The sequence below is a fragment of the Apus apus genome, chromosome 2, assembly GCF_020740795.1.
Source record: "Apus apus isolate bApuApu2 chromosome 2, bApuApu2.pri.cur, whole genome shotgun sequence".
Classification (NCBI taxonomy): Eukaryota; Metazoa; Chordata; class Aves; order Apodiformes; family Apodidae; genus Apus; species Apus apus.
In genome coordinates, this window is record NC_067283.1 from 113,763,733 (window position 1) to 113,782,588 (window position 18,856).

General features: G+C 41.5%; 1 protein-coding gene across 1 annotated transcript in view; it reads left to right on the plus strand.

The window, feature by feature from the left end:
* LOC127380803 (chloride channel protein C-like) overlaps positions 1 to 18,856 on the plus strand; it is an 82,718-nt gene that overhangs the window by 25,270 nt on the left and 38,592 nt on the right. The window contains 2 exon segments of the mRNA XM_051610285.1: positions 2,728 to 2,889; positions 18,746 to 18,758. Coding sequence (XP_051466245.1) covers positions 2,728 to 2,889; positions 18,746 to 18,758 — 175 coding nt within the window.

The window sequence follows — 18,856 nt, forward strand, 5'->3', positions numbered from 1 at the left end:
TCATATACAAAAGGCCTGTCTTGAGTAGCAACAATCTGAATTGAAAGCTGAAAGCTTGGCAATAGCAAAGCTGTAATTGCTTGGAGGAGGTTATATAGGTGGAACAGGATGGTTTGCTTGGAAAGAGTTGCTAAAGTTGTGGAAAAGAATGAAAAAAAATCATCTGAGAATAGCTGTGGAAGGACCGTAGCCAAAACTCTGCACTTTCCAAGTATAGATGATAATTTGAATCCTTTGGGGACCCAGTGAGAGTCTCTGCTGCTGGCTCCATCTCTGTAACTGTAGAAATATGTGTTCAGATCCAGACTTTTCATCTGTTTCTTATGCATGTAATAGCCTGAATCTTAATCTTGGACATCAACACCCTAGACTTTGGAGGAAACTGCAGTTAGGTCTTTTGTTGTACTTTTATGAAAGCTGTGGTAGACTAGAGCAGAGGTCTTAGAGTAATACTGAGAGGTTTAATGTTCAGCAGGCAAGGAGTCATGGCTGGAGAGTGGATATCCAGCACCATGCAATCCAAATACCAAAAAAATCTAAAAAAAAATAGTTGTGCGTATAACCTTCTGCCTTCACCCTACCCTGAGTATTCATCTCCTACCCTCCCCAAACTATTGTCAAAGTCAGTTTTTAAGAAGCAATGTTTACTGAAACATGGCATACTTAGAATCACAGATTGTCTTGGGTTGGAAGGGACTGCTAAAGGTCATCTAGTCCAACCCCCCTACAATAAGCAGGGACATCTCTCACTAGAACAGATTGCTCAGAGGCCCATCAAGCCTGACCTTGAATGTCTCCAGGGATGGGCCCTCCACCACCTCTCTAGGCAACCTGTTCCAGTGCTTCATCATCCTTGTGTTAAAGAACTTTTTCCTAATGTCCAACCTAAATCTACCCTTCTCTAGCTTGAAACCATTATCTCTTGTCCTCTTGTTTCATGCCCTAGTGAACAGGTCTTCCCCAGACTTTTTATAGGCTCCTTTCAGGTATTGGAAGGTCACTATAAGGTCCCTCCAGAGTCTTTTCTTCTTCAGGCTGAACAACTGCAACTCCCTCAGCCTGCCTTCATAAGAGAGGTGCTCCAGCCCTCTGATCATTTTTGTTGCCCTCCTCTGGACACGATCCAACAGGTTCACATCCTTCTTGTGTTGGGGGCTCCAGAGCTGGATGCAGCACTCCAGGTGTGGTCTCGCCAGGGCAGAGTAGAGAGGCAGAATCACCTCTCTCGTTCTGCTGGCCACACTTCTTTTGATGCAGCCCAGGATGCATTTGGCCCTCTGGGCTGCAGTTGCACATTGGTGGCTCTTGTCCAGCTTCTCATCCACTAGTACATCCAGGTCTTTTTCCACAGGGCTGCTCTTTAGCATGTTCTCCCCCAGCCTGTGTTCAAATCTCTGGTTGCACTGACCCAGGTGCAAGATCCTGCACTTGGCCTTGTTGAACCTTATGAGGTTCCCCTGGGCCCACTTCTCCACTTGTCCAGGTCCCTCTGGATGGCATCCCATCCTTCTGGCATATTGACTGCACCAGCCAGCTTGGCATCTAACTTGCCGAGGACGCCCTTGATCCCACAGTCTATAATTGTTGATGTAGATATTAAATAACACTGGTCCCAGTATGGACCCTGAGGGACACTGTTTGTCACCATTTTCCATCTGGACATCGAGCCATTGACTGCCACCCTCTGGATGCAATCATGCAACCAGTTCCTTATCCACTGAACAGTCCACCTATCAATCCCAAATCTCTTCAACTTAGAGAGAAAGATGTTGCAGGGGACCGTGTCAAAGGCCTTGAGGAAGTCCAGATAGATGACATCCGTAGGTCTTCCCTTGGCTGAACAGATATTGATAGTCAGGCCTGTCAGCCACTCCTGTGCTTCTGACCCAATGATCTAATTTTTATAACCGTTCTAGAACTGCTAGAACTGCATTCCTCAATAAAATTAATCAATCACATGAGTCACGGGGAAAAAGTTGTGTGATGGTGCAAGATGATGCTCCTCAAATCAGATAGTATATGTCATATATATGGGTATTGCATAAATAATAATTCACCATTTTGGAAGGTGAATATCTACACAAATCCAGTTCATTGGCTGGTGTTTTTGTCTGTGTATTTTATTCCTTGAATAGGGAATTAAGTGCTGTGTTTCACACCAGCAATTATATGCCTAACTGTGCTAAGTTTTGGGTTCACTCTTCAGTGTAGAATATGGTTGGTTTGAGAACTACTGAGTCTTCTTCACAGGTTCATTCCTGGTTGGCTTTTGGACAGGTTGTTAATACCCGTTCCTCCATTTTGCCCATTTGTTATATGGCTGTAATATTTTACCTGCTAAGTTTAGGGGGTGCAGATAGACTTAATTCTAAGAAATTATATAAGGATGGAGCTTTAGAAGTGTAGTCTTTTAATCTGAAATACTCCAGTGTGTATGTCTGTGACCCATACTTTTGTCTGTAGGCCTGTAAGGTTCATGCTCATTTGTCTTTAAAGAACATTAAAAAGACATGTTGGTGGTCCTTTTTCTTCCAAGTATGGTAAATTGAATCACAAGATTGGCACTAAATAACTGCTCATGCTAAGGAACGATGCTATAGCTTTTTATTTTGGGAATGGACCTGCTACAGAAGTTCAAAAAATAATCTGGGATAAGCAACATATTAGAAACATTTGAGAAAACATTGTCATTGGCAAGAGGAGTGCTCTTTTTCTTCTTGCATACAGGTACACAGGAGCTTTATATGGCAGGATAATCAGTTTGATCCTTGTTTCCATTTTTGGTGTTCAAACTAATAAACATGGAACATGGATTGATCCAGGTCTCTCTGCTGCCATTGGAGCTGCCTTCTTTTTCAGTGGTGTGTCAAGGCTAACCATCCGTGATAAGTAATGTAATAATAATGTAAGTATGTTTTCAGCTATTTTTGTGGCCAAGGGTGAGTTGAGCTTTTGCTACTGCAGCTCAATGAACCACGGGTGGTGGTGGCCAATGCACATTGGGCCATGGAGAAAAAACAATATTGGCCTGGCTATATCTAGCTTGTCTGAAGTGGGTTATTGTTTTATTTTTCTTTGTTTTTCTTCTTTTTTAAAAAAAATAATAAATTCTGGGACCTTTTGTTTGTGAAGTGTAAGTTTGGATGAATATCTGTTTTCCCATTCAATTTTTTGTTTGGTTGGTTTTAGTTACAGAAACAAAAAATGGCTTCAGTAGTTTACAAACAAGAAAATACAACATATTTTTCTTGTTTCTTCTGGATTACAAAAAAGCAGTAGATGACACTGTTTCGTGAATTCTATGGAGGATGAGGGCCCTGTGCAATGTGTCTTTTTATATTGTGGCTAAGTATAGCCCTCTGGATGGAGTAAGTGAGGGATTTACAGTAGTACAGGCAAGTGGTGCAACGGGAACTCTCCCAGGTCTCTGATAAATTTATGCCTTGTAGATTTCAAATTTTTGAGATTCCTTTGGAACACATTCCATATTTCTGTTTCCTGCTCTGCACCTTTTATAACAGAACATACACTACTTCCCAGGCAAACCTCTGAAGGCAAAAGTATTTTTAAATAGTAATCTTGTAATGAGAGAGGATATTCTTCTGTCTTCCCTGTTGCAATACCTGGGGACAGTGGGTTTTAAGGCACAGCTGAAATTCAGCTTAGTCAACAGAGAAGTGATGTTGAGGTCACAAGGGGGAAGCTTTCACCCTGCCACAGCAGGACATTCAAGTCCTGTGAGTGTTACCGTGTGTGGCAATTTCACCCATGACTAAACCCAGACTTGGCGGCCCAGCTGGCTTTGCCCACAAGGATCTCATTAAAATCTTTGCAGATGTCAGAATTCACCCAGAGTGATGAAGCCAGGAGTTTACCCTCCTAGTACGCTCTTGCACAGTGTTTGATAAAGTGGCTGTTTATTGGCACTCACTCAGAATCGGGTTCATTTTAGTGACAGATTGTGTAATTTGTGTAGGAAGCTTTTTTTTTTTTTTCATGTTTAAGCTTGAAAGGTGTTGTGTGTGCATAAAAACTTCTCTATTGTGAAATAATATTTAGAGTGATTATGGAAACACTCCTCCATCTGTGTCCTCTTGACATTTTAGCACTTACTTACACATTGAGTAGAAATGCACTTTGGTATTTTTGCTTCCTTTATTGCTCTTACGCATCTTTTGGAAGTTACCATGTGATTTGTTGGCCAGCTACTAAGTCTGTAAGACTTTTACTGGGAGAAACTGGTGTCTGAACACTAGGTTGTAACTCTGAATATAATGTCTTTTCCAAAGTGGGCCTGAATTTTCTTGCAGTGGCTCAATATATTTTAATTTAAATATCATTTGTAAACAGTTACTTTAAGGTCTTGCTGCTGATTTAAGTCCTTAGTGACAAAAGCAGTTGATTGACGTTTTCCTTTGTGCTTGTGAAGCCATGCTTCACTGCAGGGAAGTGATTATATGTCAGAACACTTGCTTGTCTTGGATGGGGCAATGGTTGATGAGAAGCTCAACATGAGCTGGCAACGTGAGCTCACAGCACAAAAAGCCAACTGTGCCCTGGGCTGCATCAAAAGAAGTGTGGCCAGCAGGTCAAGGGAAGTGATTCTCCCCCTCTATTCTGTTCTCATGAGGCCCTACCTGGTGTACTGAGTCTAGTTTTGGAGCTCCCAGCACAAGAAGGAGACAGAGCTGCTGGACTAAGTCAAGAGGAGGGCCATGAAGATAATTCAAGGGCTAGAGCACCTTTGCTATGAAGACAGACTGAGAGAATTGGGGCTGTTCAGCCTGGAGAAGAGAAGACTCCAGGGAAAACTTATGGTGGCTTTCCAGTACCTGAAAGGGCTACAGGAAAGCTGGGGAGGAACTTTTTAGAAGGGTCTGTAGTGATAGGACAAGGGGAAATGGCTTTAAACTGGAAAAGGATAGATTTAGATTAGGCATTAGGAAGCAATACTTTACTGAGATGGTGGTGAGACACTGGAATAGGTCGTCACCTCCCTTGAAGTCTTAAAGGCCAGGTTAGATGGGGCTTTGAGCAACCTGGTCTAGTGGGAGGTGTCCCTGCCCATGGCAGGAGCGTTGGAAGTAGGTGATCTTTAAGGCTCCTTCCAACCTTAACCATTCTATGTTTTTATGACAAAACTGCGTTTCATTTGGTCAAACAGAGAGAAAAAAACATACATTTTATTTGTTTCAGTTTCTCCCTGCCTTCCCCATTACCTACACTTGTTCTTTTTGTTCCCCAAGTGCCTCCCTGTGCATGTATGTGCGGCAGATGCAAAACAATAGCTGGAAACTGTTAAGAGAACTGTAGGAAACTCGGTTGAAAAGGCACTAGAGAAATGAGAATTGCATTGCAATGTGTTCTGAATTCCCCTAGGTGTCATGTTATAACTCTTCTGCGCCTCTCTGCAGAGGCAGATTGTGTTTCAATTCATGTTCATCCAAGATAAATAGCTGTATTGCTTGAGGAAATATTAATTTTTGAGGAGAAAAAAGGTCTTGGACATGACAATGCAAAAACATAATTAAAAGGTTGTGCCCTCAAACCATAAAATGCACATATTTTTCCTATATTGTCTGATGGGTTCAAAAAGAATTGAGAATGTTTGCTTTGGCTTTTCACACAGCCTTCCATTTGGAAACAGTTATGAATGTGGGACTTGTAGTGAACAGGTTTGTAAGACTTTTTTTTTTTTTTTTCTTCTCATGGCAGACCCCACAGGCATCTGCCCACCTCTTGTTTCTTGGCTGCCTCTTTCTACCCCCCATGCTGACACTTAACCCTCATCCTCGGCTCTTTGCGGCAAACAGTAGATGTGGTGACATTTTCCTTGGCAAATACAAGGACCAGCCTTATGACTTGCCTTCCCACAGCTTTCTGTCTCCCACGTCTTTGTAAGCATCATGTGTCCTCAGCCTGCTGGCCTCAGGGTGTTCTAGATGTGGGAAGAGGATTAGCATCTTCCTACAGTGTGTTTTGTCACTGGGTCATTCCGTATTTTTATCGTTCCTTCTGTATTTTTACCTCTCAATTACACCGTCTTGCAAGGGTCAGAGGAAGGATGGCAGTGGGCTGGCCTAAGGTTTAGTGCTCTTATACAGTACTTGTGATGCCCCTGTGTGCCAGCTGAGAGAAGCATGATTTACACTGATTTGGATCCTTTGTCCTCTGCATTGTCTTTCTTGCATTTACACATGACAGAAAATAGCCCCGACTCTCTCCCCTTTCCTGCCTGTTCTGCTCAGAGTTAAGGCAGTATATCAGCTTATTGGCCTAATTGATTTTTCCAGGCACTCTCTTCTGATGTATATGAGGAATGCAATTAATTCTGAAAAGGTTAAGACTCAAAACCTTCCTCTCAGTGTGAAACACTGAAATACCGGGCTTTTGAGGGATGTAGACTAAATGAGAAAATAGCCTATTCCTCCAGAGTTGGAAGGGGGAATGCAGTGTCGTTACATAAACCAAAGGGAAGTGCCTGTCGGGAGTTACATCGCGTAAGGCTTGTCCTTGAGTCTCTTGCTAACGTGGGTGTGGTTGCTGTGAGTGAGTGGCTTGTGCTAATGGGCACAATATTGGTACTGAAATGAGGTGACCATCTGATGGCAGTTCAAATCATTTATGAAAAGCTGCTTGCTGATGTCTCTCCATGTCTGCAGTATGGCAGAAATAACAAGCTGTATGGAAAATCATCTGGTTCATCAGGCAGGACTGAAGGCTCAGAGATGAGGTTTGTTCATGCTCTCTGCTCTCTGATGCCTACATCAAGCCAAGTACACTGGCTTATATTCAGAGCACTGAATATAAGAAACTACACTGCTGCAAGTGACCACTGGCCTACAGTTCGGAAATCTGGTGTATTTGTTATACACATTCCATTCAAAAATTAAAATGAACATTTATTTATAATTTGGATGCCTCAGTTGTAATATATACTTATGATACGCTTTACACTAGTGTTACAGGCCATCTGGAATAAGTGCAATAAAATAACTGCATCAGCAGGTAGTAACAATTAAGCCCTTACCTCTCCAGTCTCTCTGTACTTCTTTGGTACTTCTAATTTAGGCAAAATGTGCTTGCCTCAAATTACAGGCAGATGTATTGTTGCAAATTCTGTGGCTACCCTCCTCACTTCCTCTGAGGGAGTGACTCCCAAGAAGCTTAAGTTCTTTCACAAGAAATTTAAGTAGAGCATCAGCTGTGGGCACCCACTGTGGATATGGCAGATGCTTCTCGTTTTACAGACATGAAGTGAGAACACAGCACAGATAACCACCCAATACAACTAACTAAAGGGAAGGTGTAAGAAGAGTAGAATGGTGATACAAGATGTTAGAAAAATAAGCACAAGATTGCTAAATACATGTAAAATTTACCTATTATCCAGTGTGAGATTTTCCCAAGAGAGTTGGATTGTTCCCTGGTTGTAGGATGCAAGTTGCTGCATTTTGAACCATTTTCAGTAATGATGATGCAAGAAGGACGGATGGCTTTGAAAAAAAAAAATAAATAAAAAAATTCCGCATCTTTCTGTGCTCAGTGGAGGTGTCAGATAATATTGCATAGCTGGTGCTTGAAGACCAAATGGTGAAAATGATCCTGGCTGCTGATGGCAGGGAATCCTCATTGATTTAAATAAAATTTCTCCTGAGTGAGGCCTGATCTGACGGATGACAGCTCTATTCTACAGGTGAAGATGGATAAGCTGAACATTAACTGGGCAACAAAATGTCATGTTTGGATTAAATGTAAATGTTCCTGTGTGAAAATTCTAGAATTTCTTGTCAACTAATGGGATGCCAGAAAAAGTCCTGTTTTTCCCTCATCCCTTCTGCTCCTTGACCTGGGATGTGCATGTGCAGTAGCAAAATGTTTGTCTTGTTATTCCCTGGGTTTTGTCCCACTCTGGTTTGTGAATGCTCAGGAGTGTTTTGTAGGCAACAAGGAGAGCCTGCAAAAGCTGGATGTTATCCAAGGAGGTGCTCCTGCAGAGCTGGCAGGAATTAGAGGGTTGCAAAGGGTCCTAAGTGCAAACTGTGCCTTGTATGAGACTTGTTCATGTACTTCTTGGAGCTCAGTCTAGTAAGAGAAGGGGACAATAGAAATACCCTTTAAACACCTGACTTTAAAACACCCTTAACTCCCAACTACAGTGCAGGTGCTTTTCTGTGTTTCCCCCCAGTTTCTATTCTCTTTTTTGGTAAATTATTAAATGCACAAAATGGGTGCTGACAGAAAGCTGGGCTTGCATGCAGGTGCCTTTATGTTCCTCCTCAATGGACGAGCAGCTGAGCCTGGAGCTGTGGCACCATCATGCTGTGGGATGGGCTTCAGAAAACGGATGCTACTGGATTTAGGTCCATGACAGTTCTTAAGGGCATGTCCTACAACATGAATAACTAGGGGAAGCATAACATTTTGCAAGATGTCAAATTAAATGATTTAATTGGTTCTACTGGTCTGAAAAGAAACCAGTCTTGGTTTTGGCACAGAATATGTGATGTGGCATCTGACTAGTTGAAGAGATGGGTTTCACTTCTGAACTCATAATACCATCCAAAGTGAGATGAGTAAAGAGAAAACTTTGCTGAATTTTGACATCCTAACAACCAGGGAAACTATTTGATTTGAAACACATGCATTTCTTGTTCATGTGAAAAATCTCATGGTCAAATACAGCAAAATGTTCTTCAGTGCCTGGCTTTGTGGTGGGAATGACTATAAACATGGAAGTCAGCTATAGCTTGTTATTTCACCATTTCTCATTAGAAGGGTTTAAAAGAATTCCCTTCTACCATATTTTTGACTGCAAATGAGGTCTTCAGATTTATTTTCACAAAAACCTTTGGACATTTCATCAAAAAAGTGAATATTTGAAAAGCAGAAATAAAGAAAAAAATACATAAAATGTCTTGCGATAAGCTTTGTTGTTTCGTGTTGGCATTTTTTGGTAAGGAATGAACTATTTCCCATGAAACATCAAAGAGACTTTCTTGGTATGTTTGAGGAAGGAGGGGGCAATACATGGTGCATCGTGGGAGACATAGTTTAATCCGAGAGGCCAACCCGAATCCAAGCTTAAAACTCCCAAGAGACACCACAACAGCATTCCAAATGAAAGGTTTTTGGGTTTTAACCTAAAAAATACTGCTCTTTAGGGATGATAAACAATTTGTCAAGTCACTGGAATGTTCCATTAAAAAATGTAGGCTTGTAGGGAAAAATGAAAGAAACCCCTTTTTCTTTCTGGATGGTAGCCTTGTGAACCCAGACCAGGGAAATCAGAACAAGTCCCCTCTGATACATTCATTCATCATCTGTAACAAAGAACTGTGACTATGGGACAGCTGGTTAGTCTGCAGGTAATTCACAAAGTAGAGGAGAATCCAGCTTTATCTCTAACATAGCTGTTTCAGCTTTGGCACTAGGTTTTTATCAGGAAAATAAACAGGCATGACTGAATTGTACATGGATTCCATTGGCATTGAACTTTTAGAAAGTTCAGTTGTGCATCTGAAATACTGGAATTGAGACTGCAACTCTGTTTTAAATACACACATTGGAAATGAAGTTGTAATGTGAGAAGATAACATTTTTATATAGTCATTTTTCTGGCTCTGGCTTTCAGTAGCTTTAAAGGTATTTTATAAATAAAGTGATCTAGTGTATTACAACATACAACTGTACATTTGGGACATGTAATGCAAACCTTAATGAAAGTTCATGAGAACTTAATGTGCAGAAGTTATTTTTAATTCACAGTATCTTATCTGTTTTTAATTTTTTTTCAAAATACAAAATGCAGTTGGGCTGTCTTATGTACTAATTCTTTGCCAAATTTAATTTGTTTCCAAATTAAAGACATTTTTCAGTTACACTGTCATGAAAAGCATCTGAAACCATTAAGTTTTGTTATATTTTTAACTTTAAAACCTTCAGAATGTTGCCAATAGTGTTTTTTCCAAATGTTGAGAAAATGATTTATCTCTGGGACAAAAGCTACCACAATAAGCCTATCTCTTTTTTTTTTTTTTTTTTTTTTTTCCAGCCTGAGGGGTTTATTATCATCTTGAATTAAAAACCCCATGTAACCGGGTGCTCTAATGAATGGGGGCTCAGGGCCAGAAATCCCTATTTGATTATTGGACCCAGCTGAAACAGGAGCAAGTGGTTACACAACCCAGCAGCTGCTGGGCTGAAGATGGACTGTTGGTGGGAAGGAGGCTCCTACTGTAAGTCCTGAGAGAGGCAAATCCCTAAGGAGGACCACTGTCTCCCCTCTGCCCAGGATGGTCAGAACAACATGTTTTGTTGCTGCAGTTTCAACATTTTCCCTGTTTTTTAGAAGAGGAATAAGATCAGGTCCAGGACATGCACAGGGTGGTGGTGAATGCTGGTTAACAGTGTGCTGCTGATGTGGGCAAGAATGGAGGCAGCACTGAGGAGATGCTGTAAAAGCACGTGGAAAAGTAGCAGCATTACGGAAAAGGGGAACATAAATGGTAGGCAGTGTCCTACTGATGGCTCTTCTCTTGTTACGAAATATGAAAGTGATGATAGAAAAGCTCCTGAGTGCCTGATGGCTCTGTCTCCGGCAGGCTTGCAGAGCCAGGCCTGGACTGCTTTCTTGCATCTCTGAAAGAAAACAACTCACCCCAAACTGGCAGTGGTCACCCAGGTTGTCCACATGTGAGTTATGCAGCAGCAGGTGACTTCTGCACTTGCTGATACAACTTCTGAAACAACAGGGCCTGGCTTCAGAATGGAAGAAGTTGCAAAGCTGTGGAGATAGCTGGCATAGAGCTGTCTGGTACTTCAGATCCCGTAGCATGCAGAATGACCTCCCTCAGGTTACTCTAGTTATACTGCTCTCATCTTGCACTCTTCCTCAGCCTGACCCTTGTTCAAAGAAAAAAGAGTTTATTTTGAAGGCTCAAGTCATACTTTTCCCTTTTCTCCTCCTTGCTTAGCAGACTGCATGCAATACTTGGGAGGGAACAAGCAAAGAGAAAGAAAAGAATTGACTGCAAAAAGTTAATACACCCTCATGGTGTGCTTCAGCTGCACAGACCTTGGGACATCTCTGGTCATGCCTTCCCCTAAGTTGCCAAGATGGAAGAGCATGTAAGGGACATGGGGCTCCTGGGGAAACAGCTCAGTGCACTGGAGAGAAAATGATAAGGAGCACACAGCTGCCTGTCAGGAGAGCTATTCCTGTGTGAGAAAGTAGTAAAGTAAAATACTCTGGGAAACAGCAGGTCATATCAGCCTCTGTCATGCCACACAGGTGTAGATGAGAGAAAGATTTGACCCTCGCTTTAGAATAAGTAGACACCTGCATGCTCTGGATCAGGAAGAGTGTTTTGCACTGCTGGTTAAAAAGGCACATACTATGGAGCCCTTACCAGAAGGGTAGGAAGCTGTAGGTGCCCACTCAACAGTCAGATTCAAGTTCTTCTCTCCTTTTGAATGATAGATTGAATGGAACCTGATTGAAAGTGACATCACCTTTTTACAAAGACAGGGAGATGTATAATAATGTTGTACTGATCCTAGTCTTATTCAAATTAATCCCAAAATAATTCAAGTAACAATGCACAATCAACAGACTGTTCAGTGCATTAACTCTTAACTATTTTCTGAATTTACTCCAGCTAGAGGAAGAGCACTGTGTGGTTTTTTTTGCAGAAGCTCATCTGTAAATTAAATCAGCAAAACTGTACTCTCACAGAAAAGGGAATGGAGGACAGTTTTGGGATCTTAAATTTTGTAATGCACCTCTTTAAGAAACTGGTGGCTCAGTGTTTGTTTTGAGAACAACAAGCTTTTGTTAAGTTTTCTGTTCTGGTATTTAAGGTGCAACCTCCTATGGACGTTAAAGCTGAGTGGAAGTTTGCAGCAGTGCGTGGTGTTTATCAAATAGCCTCAGTAAAACCATTGTCCAGTCTACAGCTGTCTGTAGTCTCATGACTCTTTTTTCTCCAGCCTTTTTTAGACCTCAGGAAATGGGGCTGTAAGAATTGTGGAGATGTTTGGTTTAGCATCAGTTAAATATGACAGATTAATTGCAATTGTTTGTATTACTTAACAAAAATGCTCCTGAACGCTTCCAGGGATGCGGCATCCACAACCTCCCTGGGCAACGTGTGACAATGTTTCACCATCCTCACAGTAAGTAATGTCCTCCTAATGTCTAATCTAAATCTCTCCCCTTTCAGTTTAAAGTCCTCACCCCTTGTCCTATCACTACATGCCCTTGTAAAAAGTCCTTCCCCAGCTTTCCTGTAGCCCCTTCAGGTACTGGAAGGCCACTATAAGGTTTCCTCAGAACCTTCTCTTCTCCAGGCTGAACAGCCCAAACTCTCACAGCCTGTCTTCAGAGCAGAGGTGCTCCAGCCCTCTGATCACCTTTGTGACCTTCCTCTGGACTCGCTCCTAGAACTCCATGTTCTTGTGTTGAGGGCTCTAGACCTGGACTCAGTAGTGCAGGTAGGGCCTCATGAGAGCAAAGGGGCAGAATCACCTCCCTTGACCTGCTGGCCATGCTTCTTTTGATGTAGCCCAGGACATGGTTGGCTTTCTGGGCTACAAGCACAGATGTAATAATTTAAAGAATGCTGCAGTACCATGGGTTAAAAAAGTACAAGCTGAGTTGTAATACAGTACAGTGCTTGTTTTGAAAATATTTAATATGTGAGCCTGCTGAATGTTTAGGCATACTCAGCAATGCACATACACCATACTGCTGTTTTTATTAATAGAAGATTCACTTGACACGACATGCATCAGTGTTACCTTCCTGAGACACAGGTTTAGACAGGTTTGAAACCTCGTTTCAGGGTTTGGTGTCTACTAGGTACATAAGATAAAGAGCCAGATTATGAAAAAATAACTGATGGATATCTTTCCAGGGGATCCTGGCACGAGGTGTTGCTGTCATCTATACTGTTTCCGATATCGCTTGCATCCATTGCCACAACCTGTCAAAACAGGTGTATTTGTACGCCTTGGGGGACTGAAACAAGAAATTGAACATTTGCATAGCATCTTCCATCCAAGTTCCCAAGGACTGAGGCTCAAAGGATTTTGGTATGTTTCCAGTGCTTACTTACCTGTGCTGGGTATTTCTAAGTTCTCTTTAGTAATCTCCTGCTGCTGTAGTAGATCTTAGAACTAGAAAAAAATATTCCCTCTCTCAACAAAGAAATCACAAAAAAAAAAAAAAAGGTTGTTGGCTTCAGAAAAACTCACAGAATATTTAAATCCACCTCAGAGAAAAGTGGGATGAGATCTCACTGAAAATTACAAATTAAGGTAAATTAAGAAGTACGAGTGTGATTAAGTAGAACTACTTTACTTAAAGAGAAAAAGTTTGCGCCCTGTGCTAAGGTATTTTTTTCATGCTCTGTCTTGGCAGTAATTAAACTTCAGGGTGCTAGAGGCTGCCTACTCGTCATAATGGCCTGGCATAGTTAATGGGGTTGAGTTCTGGAAGAGGAAGAATCCCACTAATTGTGCAATCCTCCTGGCACTGGGGTTTGGCAGGAAGTCCTCACAGTGAACCTACGCTGGGTGTGTCGCCCTTTGTAGAAGGTGATACACAGCTTGGTGTGCCTGAGGCTGCAAGAAATAATCATTTTCAGCAGTGTGAGGGAACTTGAATGCATGACTTTCAGGGCTGACATGACAATCGTGTTTTTTTAGGAGATTTATGTTTACTGTTTTGCAGCATCCCACTTCTCAAAAAATTTCCAGCAGTGATGATGATAAGCGATAAGGAGATACAGGAAAGACAGTTGAGTTAATGGATATAGTCCTAGGACAAGTAAGGATTTCTTTAAGGGTGAAGTTCACAGGAAAGGAATATTTTTCACTTAGTTTTAAAGAGAGAGATTGATGGAAGTTCAGGGAGGGAGTGTTCAGCTGGAATCGACACTTGAAAAAGGTGCCTCTTTTGGCATAATCCCAGATGAAACAGAGGACCAAGTTAAGAGTATTTAAAATCATAGCTTTGTCAGGACATTATTAAGTGGGAAGTCAGTCAAGTGTTAAACACAGAGGTTGCTAAGGGCCAGCAGATCACAATCCAGAGAGCAAAGAAATTGAAATGCAGATTTGCATTGTTTATGAAATGACTGTGACAGTACGAATAACTTAATCCTGGGAGATGTTATTCCTATAAACTCCTATTGTCAAGAAAGCTGCATGAACAGGGAATTGTTCTCTCCTTCCTTTCTTCACGTCAAGTGATCAGCTTGCAACCTTTTTGGCATTTGCTCCAAGAAGAAAATGATCAAAAGTTTTCTGCTGGCTACAAGCCCTTGATCCTTTAGAAATGTTCTGTTGACTGTGAATGATATTTTAATGGTGTCTTTAATCAATAGTAGCAAACATTTAAAATGGGAGAAATTCTGGTTTTATGCAAGAGAAATGAAAGGTACTTTCCTGGGGAAGTGTGTACAATTCCACAAAATTGGGTGGCATGGTGTTCTGTGCCAGCTGAAGCCTCAACTCCAAAACTATTTGATTTCACTGGTAGTACCAAGACTTCATGTCCCTTCCCATCCACCCCTTTTTAAAACTCACTCTCAGACATACTGTCTTGTACCATTGTCCAGCAGCTGCTTGTTTTTTCCCCAATATTTTCCAAATTCCAATCCTTTCAGTTGAGTGTGTGTAACCTTCTGAAGAGTGACAAAAATATTTCTTTTGGAGAGTTAACTTCTACCAACGATGATGGTACGATGGGAAGGAAGTAGGTTTTCTCTTTTTTTGATTAAGTTTGCCAGGCTGCTCTTCTATTTGAAAAAAAATTTGAAAAACAAATATGACTACAAAGTAATTTATTTTTTTCATAGGCACTCTCTTCTGCATTTGTCATTGTAGGCTGTAACTTGCAAGAGAAATCTCTTGCTAAGTGGGTTTTCAGTAGAAGAAAGAAAACTGATTTGCACGGTGTGGCTGGCTGACAATCTTTTATTTTACGGTATTGGAAATATCAAGGGTTCAGGGAATAGTCACTGCATAAGCAGCCTTGCATCTAATGAGGTTGTTTGGACTCTGTTCTCTGAAATACGTTAACCACGATTTGATTGAAAAGTGGGGGAGGGTTTTTAGCAGTGAGCTTTAAGTAAACTGCATCCTTTTGAATTTCCTGGGCAGCTGCCTTTCTCTCTTTGATGTGCCGTGCCTGGTGATGCTGTTAATGAAATGCATAATTATGTGTTATATAATAAAACAGAGCTAACATGAAGGTGGCTAATAGATTATAATGATGTGGAGGCCTGAGAAACTCAGGACCATGGGGGTTGTTGAAAAGTGCCTCTGGTGGCACAGGAGATATTTCAGGAGGTCTGAATAACTGTGCTAATAAGTTAATTGTGGTCTCTCTGTGTTTGTGTGTTTAAATGACGTTTTTCAAGGTTTTGCTTATAGAGAGAATATTGAAAAAAAAACAGGTGTAATTTACTAGGCTGCTGATGTATGAAGTGTCAGCGCCGAGCGCTTGCAGCGCCTATTAGCGCTGCTGGCTCTGCATAGACGGGTGCCCTAGGCAAAGACATTTTTTGGCACAGCCTGCTCCACCCGTAGGATCAAAAGGAAAAAATAAAATAAAATCTGGCAGTACACGCAGAGAGTAAATTACAACCTAAAGAGCAGCCCCTAATATGCAGGCTTGCAATGAATATCAATAAATGAAATACTACGTTTAATGGCTGCAGAGTTGTAGGCGTTTAGTGGCTGCCCCCAACTTCCCCCCTTCCTTTTTCTGCTTTTGTCACCTTTATTTTATCTCTCCCTCTGTAATACTATGCATAATTTGTTCCTTTCCTAGATACTTCAGGAACTGGTTTGAACAGATAGGCATTTTTAAAGGAGAGGCTGGACGTTCCAGCCCTGGACCACGTGGGCTCCTAATGGGTACTGGGCTGTGGCTGGGCTTGCTTGGCTGTTGTTTTGGGATTACAAGGGCCTGTCTGCTGGGAGAATTAGTATGCAGGGAGGCCCAGCATGAATTTAAGGCCTGCTAGTCACTTGGCACTAACTCCCTGGGTGGATTCTTCTTGTTACCTACTAAGAGGGCTTTTGTGCAGGTTAGCTTTAAGAGTGCTTTTGCCTGAGTTAGGCAGGATTCCTTTTGAAGGTGAGGTGTGCTGTTTTTCACTTCCCAAGCGCCGGGGGTACGCAAATGGGCATTGGTGCAGAGCAGCTAATCAGCTAATACGCAGTAAATTCACACCCGGGTTCACCGGGCGCTGATTCCTCGGGCAGCCCAGCCCAGCCGGGTCCCGAGGCTCTGCACTTTGTCTCTCTCGGCAGGGAGCAGATGGCCCTCCTCTAAACAGCCAATGCTAATAAAGCCTTGTTGAAGTGCACATAGATGTGCCTGTGTAGGTTTGTGTCCTTGTGTTTGTGTAAGACGACTTGAATCTCTCACAGTTCTTGGATTAACTTGTGCTTCCTTGAGCTTTATCAAGATACTCTTAAGAACTTTGCTGCTGCATTGCTGTCATCCTTGCTGTTAATGGACTTAGGTTTCAACTGCAGGTTTTGATGAATTCTTCCTTTTCTTCAGTGTTAAGCACAGCATACTTTTTCTTACATGAGTGACTGCATCTTCTGTTTGTGAATCTTCCTTTGGTGAAATTCCCTTCCTCAGAGTTTTTAGTTGATTTCTGGAGTTTATTCTTGTATTTGATATACTTTTATAGCTAATAAATGTTCTCCCACAACCTCAGAACCCCCAGGAAGAAGGAAATGAGGTTTTCTCTGGCTCTCCAAATACTTGGATGGGAAATCAAATCAATTTTTTAATAACATTTTTGCTTTACACTGGGCTTTATAAAGAACTTGATCTATAATTAGTGTACAGCTTCACCTTTTCTAAAGCTCTCATCATAGGTTAAATTTTCACACAAAGTTTTCTTGGAGTGATTTTTCCTGTTTTTCATGCTCATGCTTCAAATGTATCGATGTTTTCCAAGTAATCTGCAGATTTGCTTATGTATTGCCTATTTCCAGGAAAATTTCATACCACAAAAATTGCCTCTCCGGTTTCCATCTGTAGTGAGAGTTCAGAACAGCTCTATATTTTGGCCAAAGTTTAAATTTGCTTACATACAAAGGATACAGCTCAAAATGCTTTTAAACATGTCTGCCTGTAATGACCTCACCCATACAAGCCTGCCAAGGATGAAGAGCATCTCTGCTCAGCAGGCAGCTCTTGGAGGAAGTAAAGTCCGACGCTGAACCCAGAGGCACTTGCTCTGAGTGTTCATTGCGCTGTTGGAGAGAGGAGCCATCCGCCCCCCAGATCCCAGCATGCAGGAGGGCTGCAGGGCTGGGGAAAATCAGCACAAGCCTCAGAGTTTCTCAATAGCAGATGTAAAATGCTGCTGAATGCTTGTGACAATAAAGGATGAGGGCCAGGGCCCGGCCAGCTTGACTGTTCCCACTAGAGGATGAGAGGGTAAGAGGAAGGGATAAAATGGGATGAGAAAACAAGGAGGGGAGTCTGGAAAGCCAGGCTTTGGTTCTTGCTGTTCTGGAGATATTCTGTATAGGTTAAAACATTCACTTGAGAGTGTTTTTTTAGAGCTGAAGTTTCAAGACTTTTAAAATTTAGAGTTTTAGAGTGCTTTTATAGCTTTTTAGAGTGTTTTTATATTAATTTTTAATGCCTGTTTTATTCCAGAAGAGTTCCCCATAGCAAAATACTTTAAAAAAAAAACCTTAAAAGGAATCCACAATAAAGGATTCTCCATCTGTGTGAATGAGTTGTGGCAGATATGATGAAGCAATTCTTAAAATCCCACAGTTGCTGTTTTCCTTTCAACTGACATGTTCCTGGTGTTTTTAAATAAAACAGTTGAATACTAGGTTTAAAGAGACATGCAAAGAATGCTGTGGTGTTATTAGAAATCCCTGGCTATGTTCAAGCAGAAAGGACAGTTGCATGACCCTGTCATACACAGCTGACCATGCCATATGAGTCCCTTGTTGGGATATACTGTAAATCATCCTGGATGTTATCTTTCCAAACCCAGCAGAGAGACGAATGAATTCATAAGCCTGGATAAATTTGCTACAGCTTATCAGGCAAAAGTGTGTTTATTGGCATTCTTTGAATGTAGATTCTTGGAGTACTTAAGAATCCCTAGCTAATGAGGTCTATTAAATGGCAATGTGCTGCAATTCAGTTTGTCTGAATTGGAGAGAAGTTTCTGGGCAAAAGCCTCTTAGTGTGATGAGGAAACTTTGAATATTTAATTCCAGGATAGCTGCTAATGAATATATCTTTTTACATGGATGGAATGGTAGGGAAATAGTGGAAGGAGAGTGTGTTTTTTACTAAAAAATCATATTAAGGTAGGCTAAAGAGAATATTTCCATGCAGTCATTTTCACCATGAAGAATATTTGCCTTTGTTGTGAGTTGGGCATAAACAGTACTAACTGCATTCACATTATTCTTCATTTGTGCAAGAATTCACTCTGAATCCTTTATTAAAAGGCAGTTGTATTGCTCTGCTTCATTAAGTCACTGCCACCAGAGCTGTTGGTCTTTTGCAGTAGCAGATCAAATGAACTCAGTCTACCTTTGAGCTGCAGTGAGCTAACAATGCTTTTATGGTGACTGTGTCCAACTGTAGAGGAAAAAACAAGTAACTGAAGAGGGATAAAGTAGTGCAACATGCTACATACTTTGCCACTCATCTGAACATATTCTCACCACCTAGGGTGAAAGTGCAAGTATGCTTAGGTAAGATGTTTTAGGTGAGGTACCATAACCTGTGTGTACATCTGGTTTCTCTACAACCAGCACAGCAGTGCAACTTCCATAGATTTGT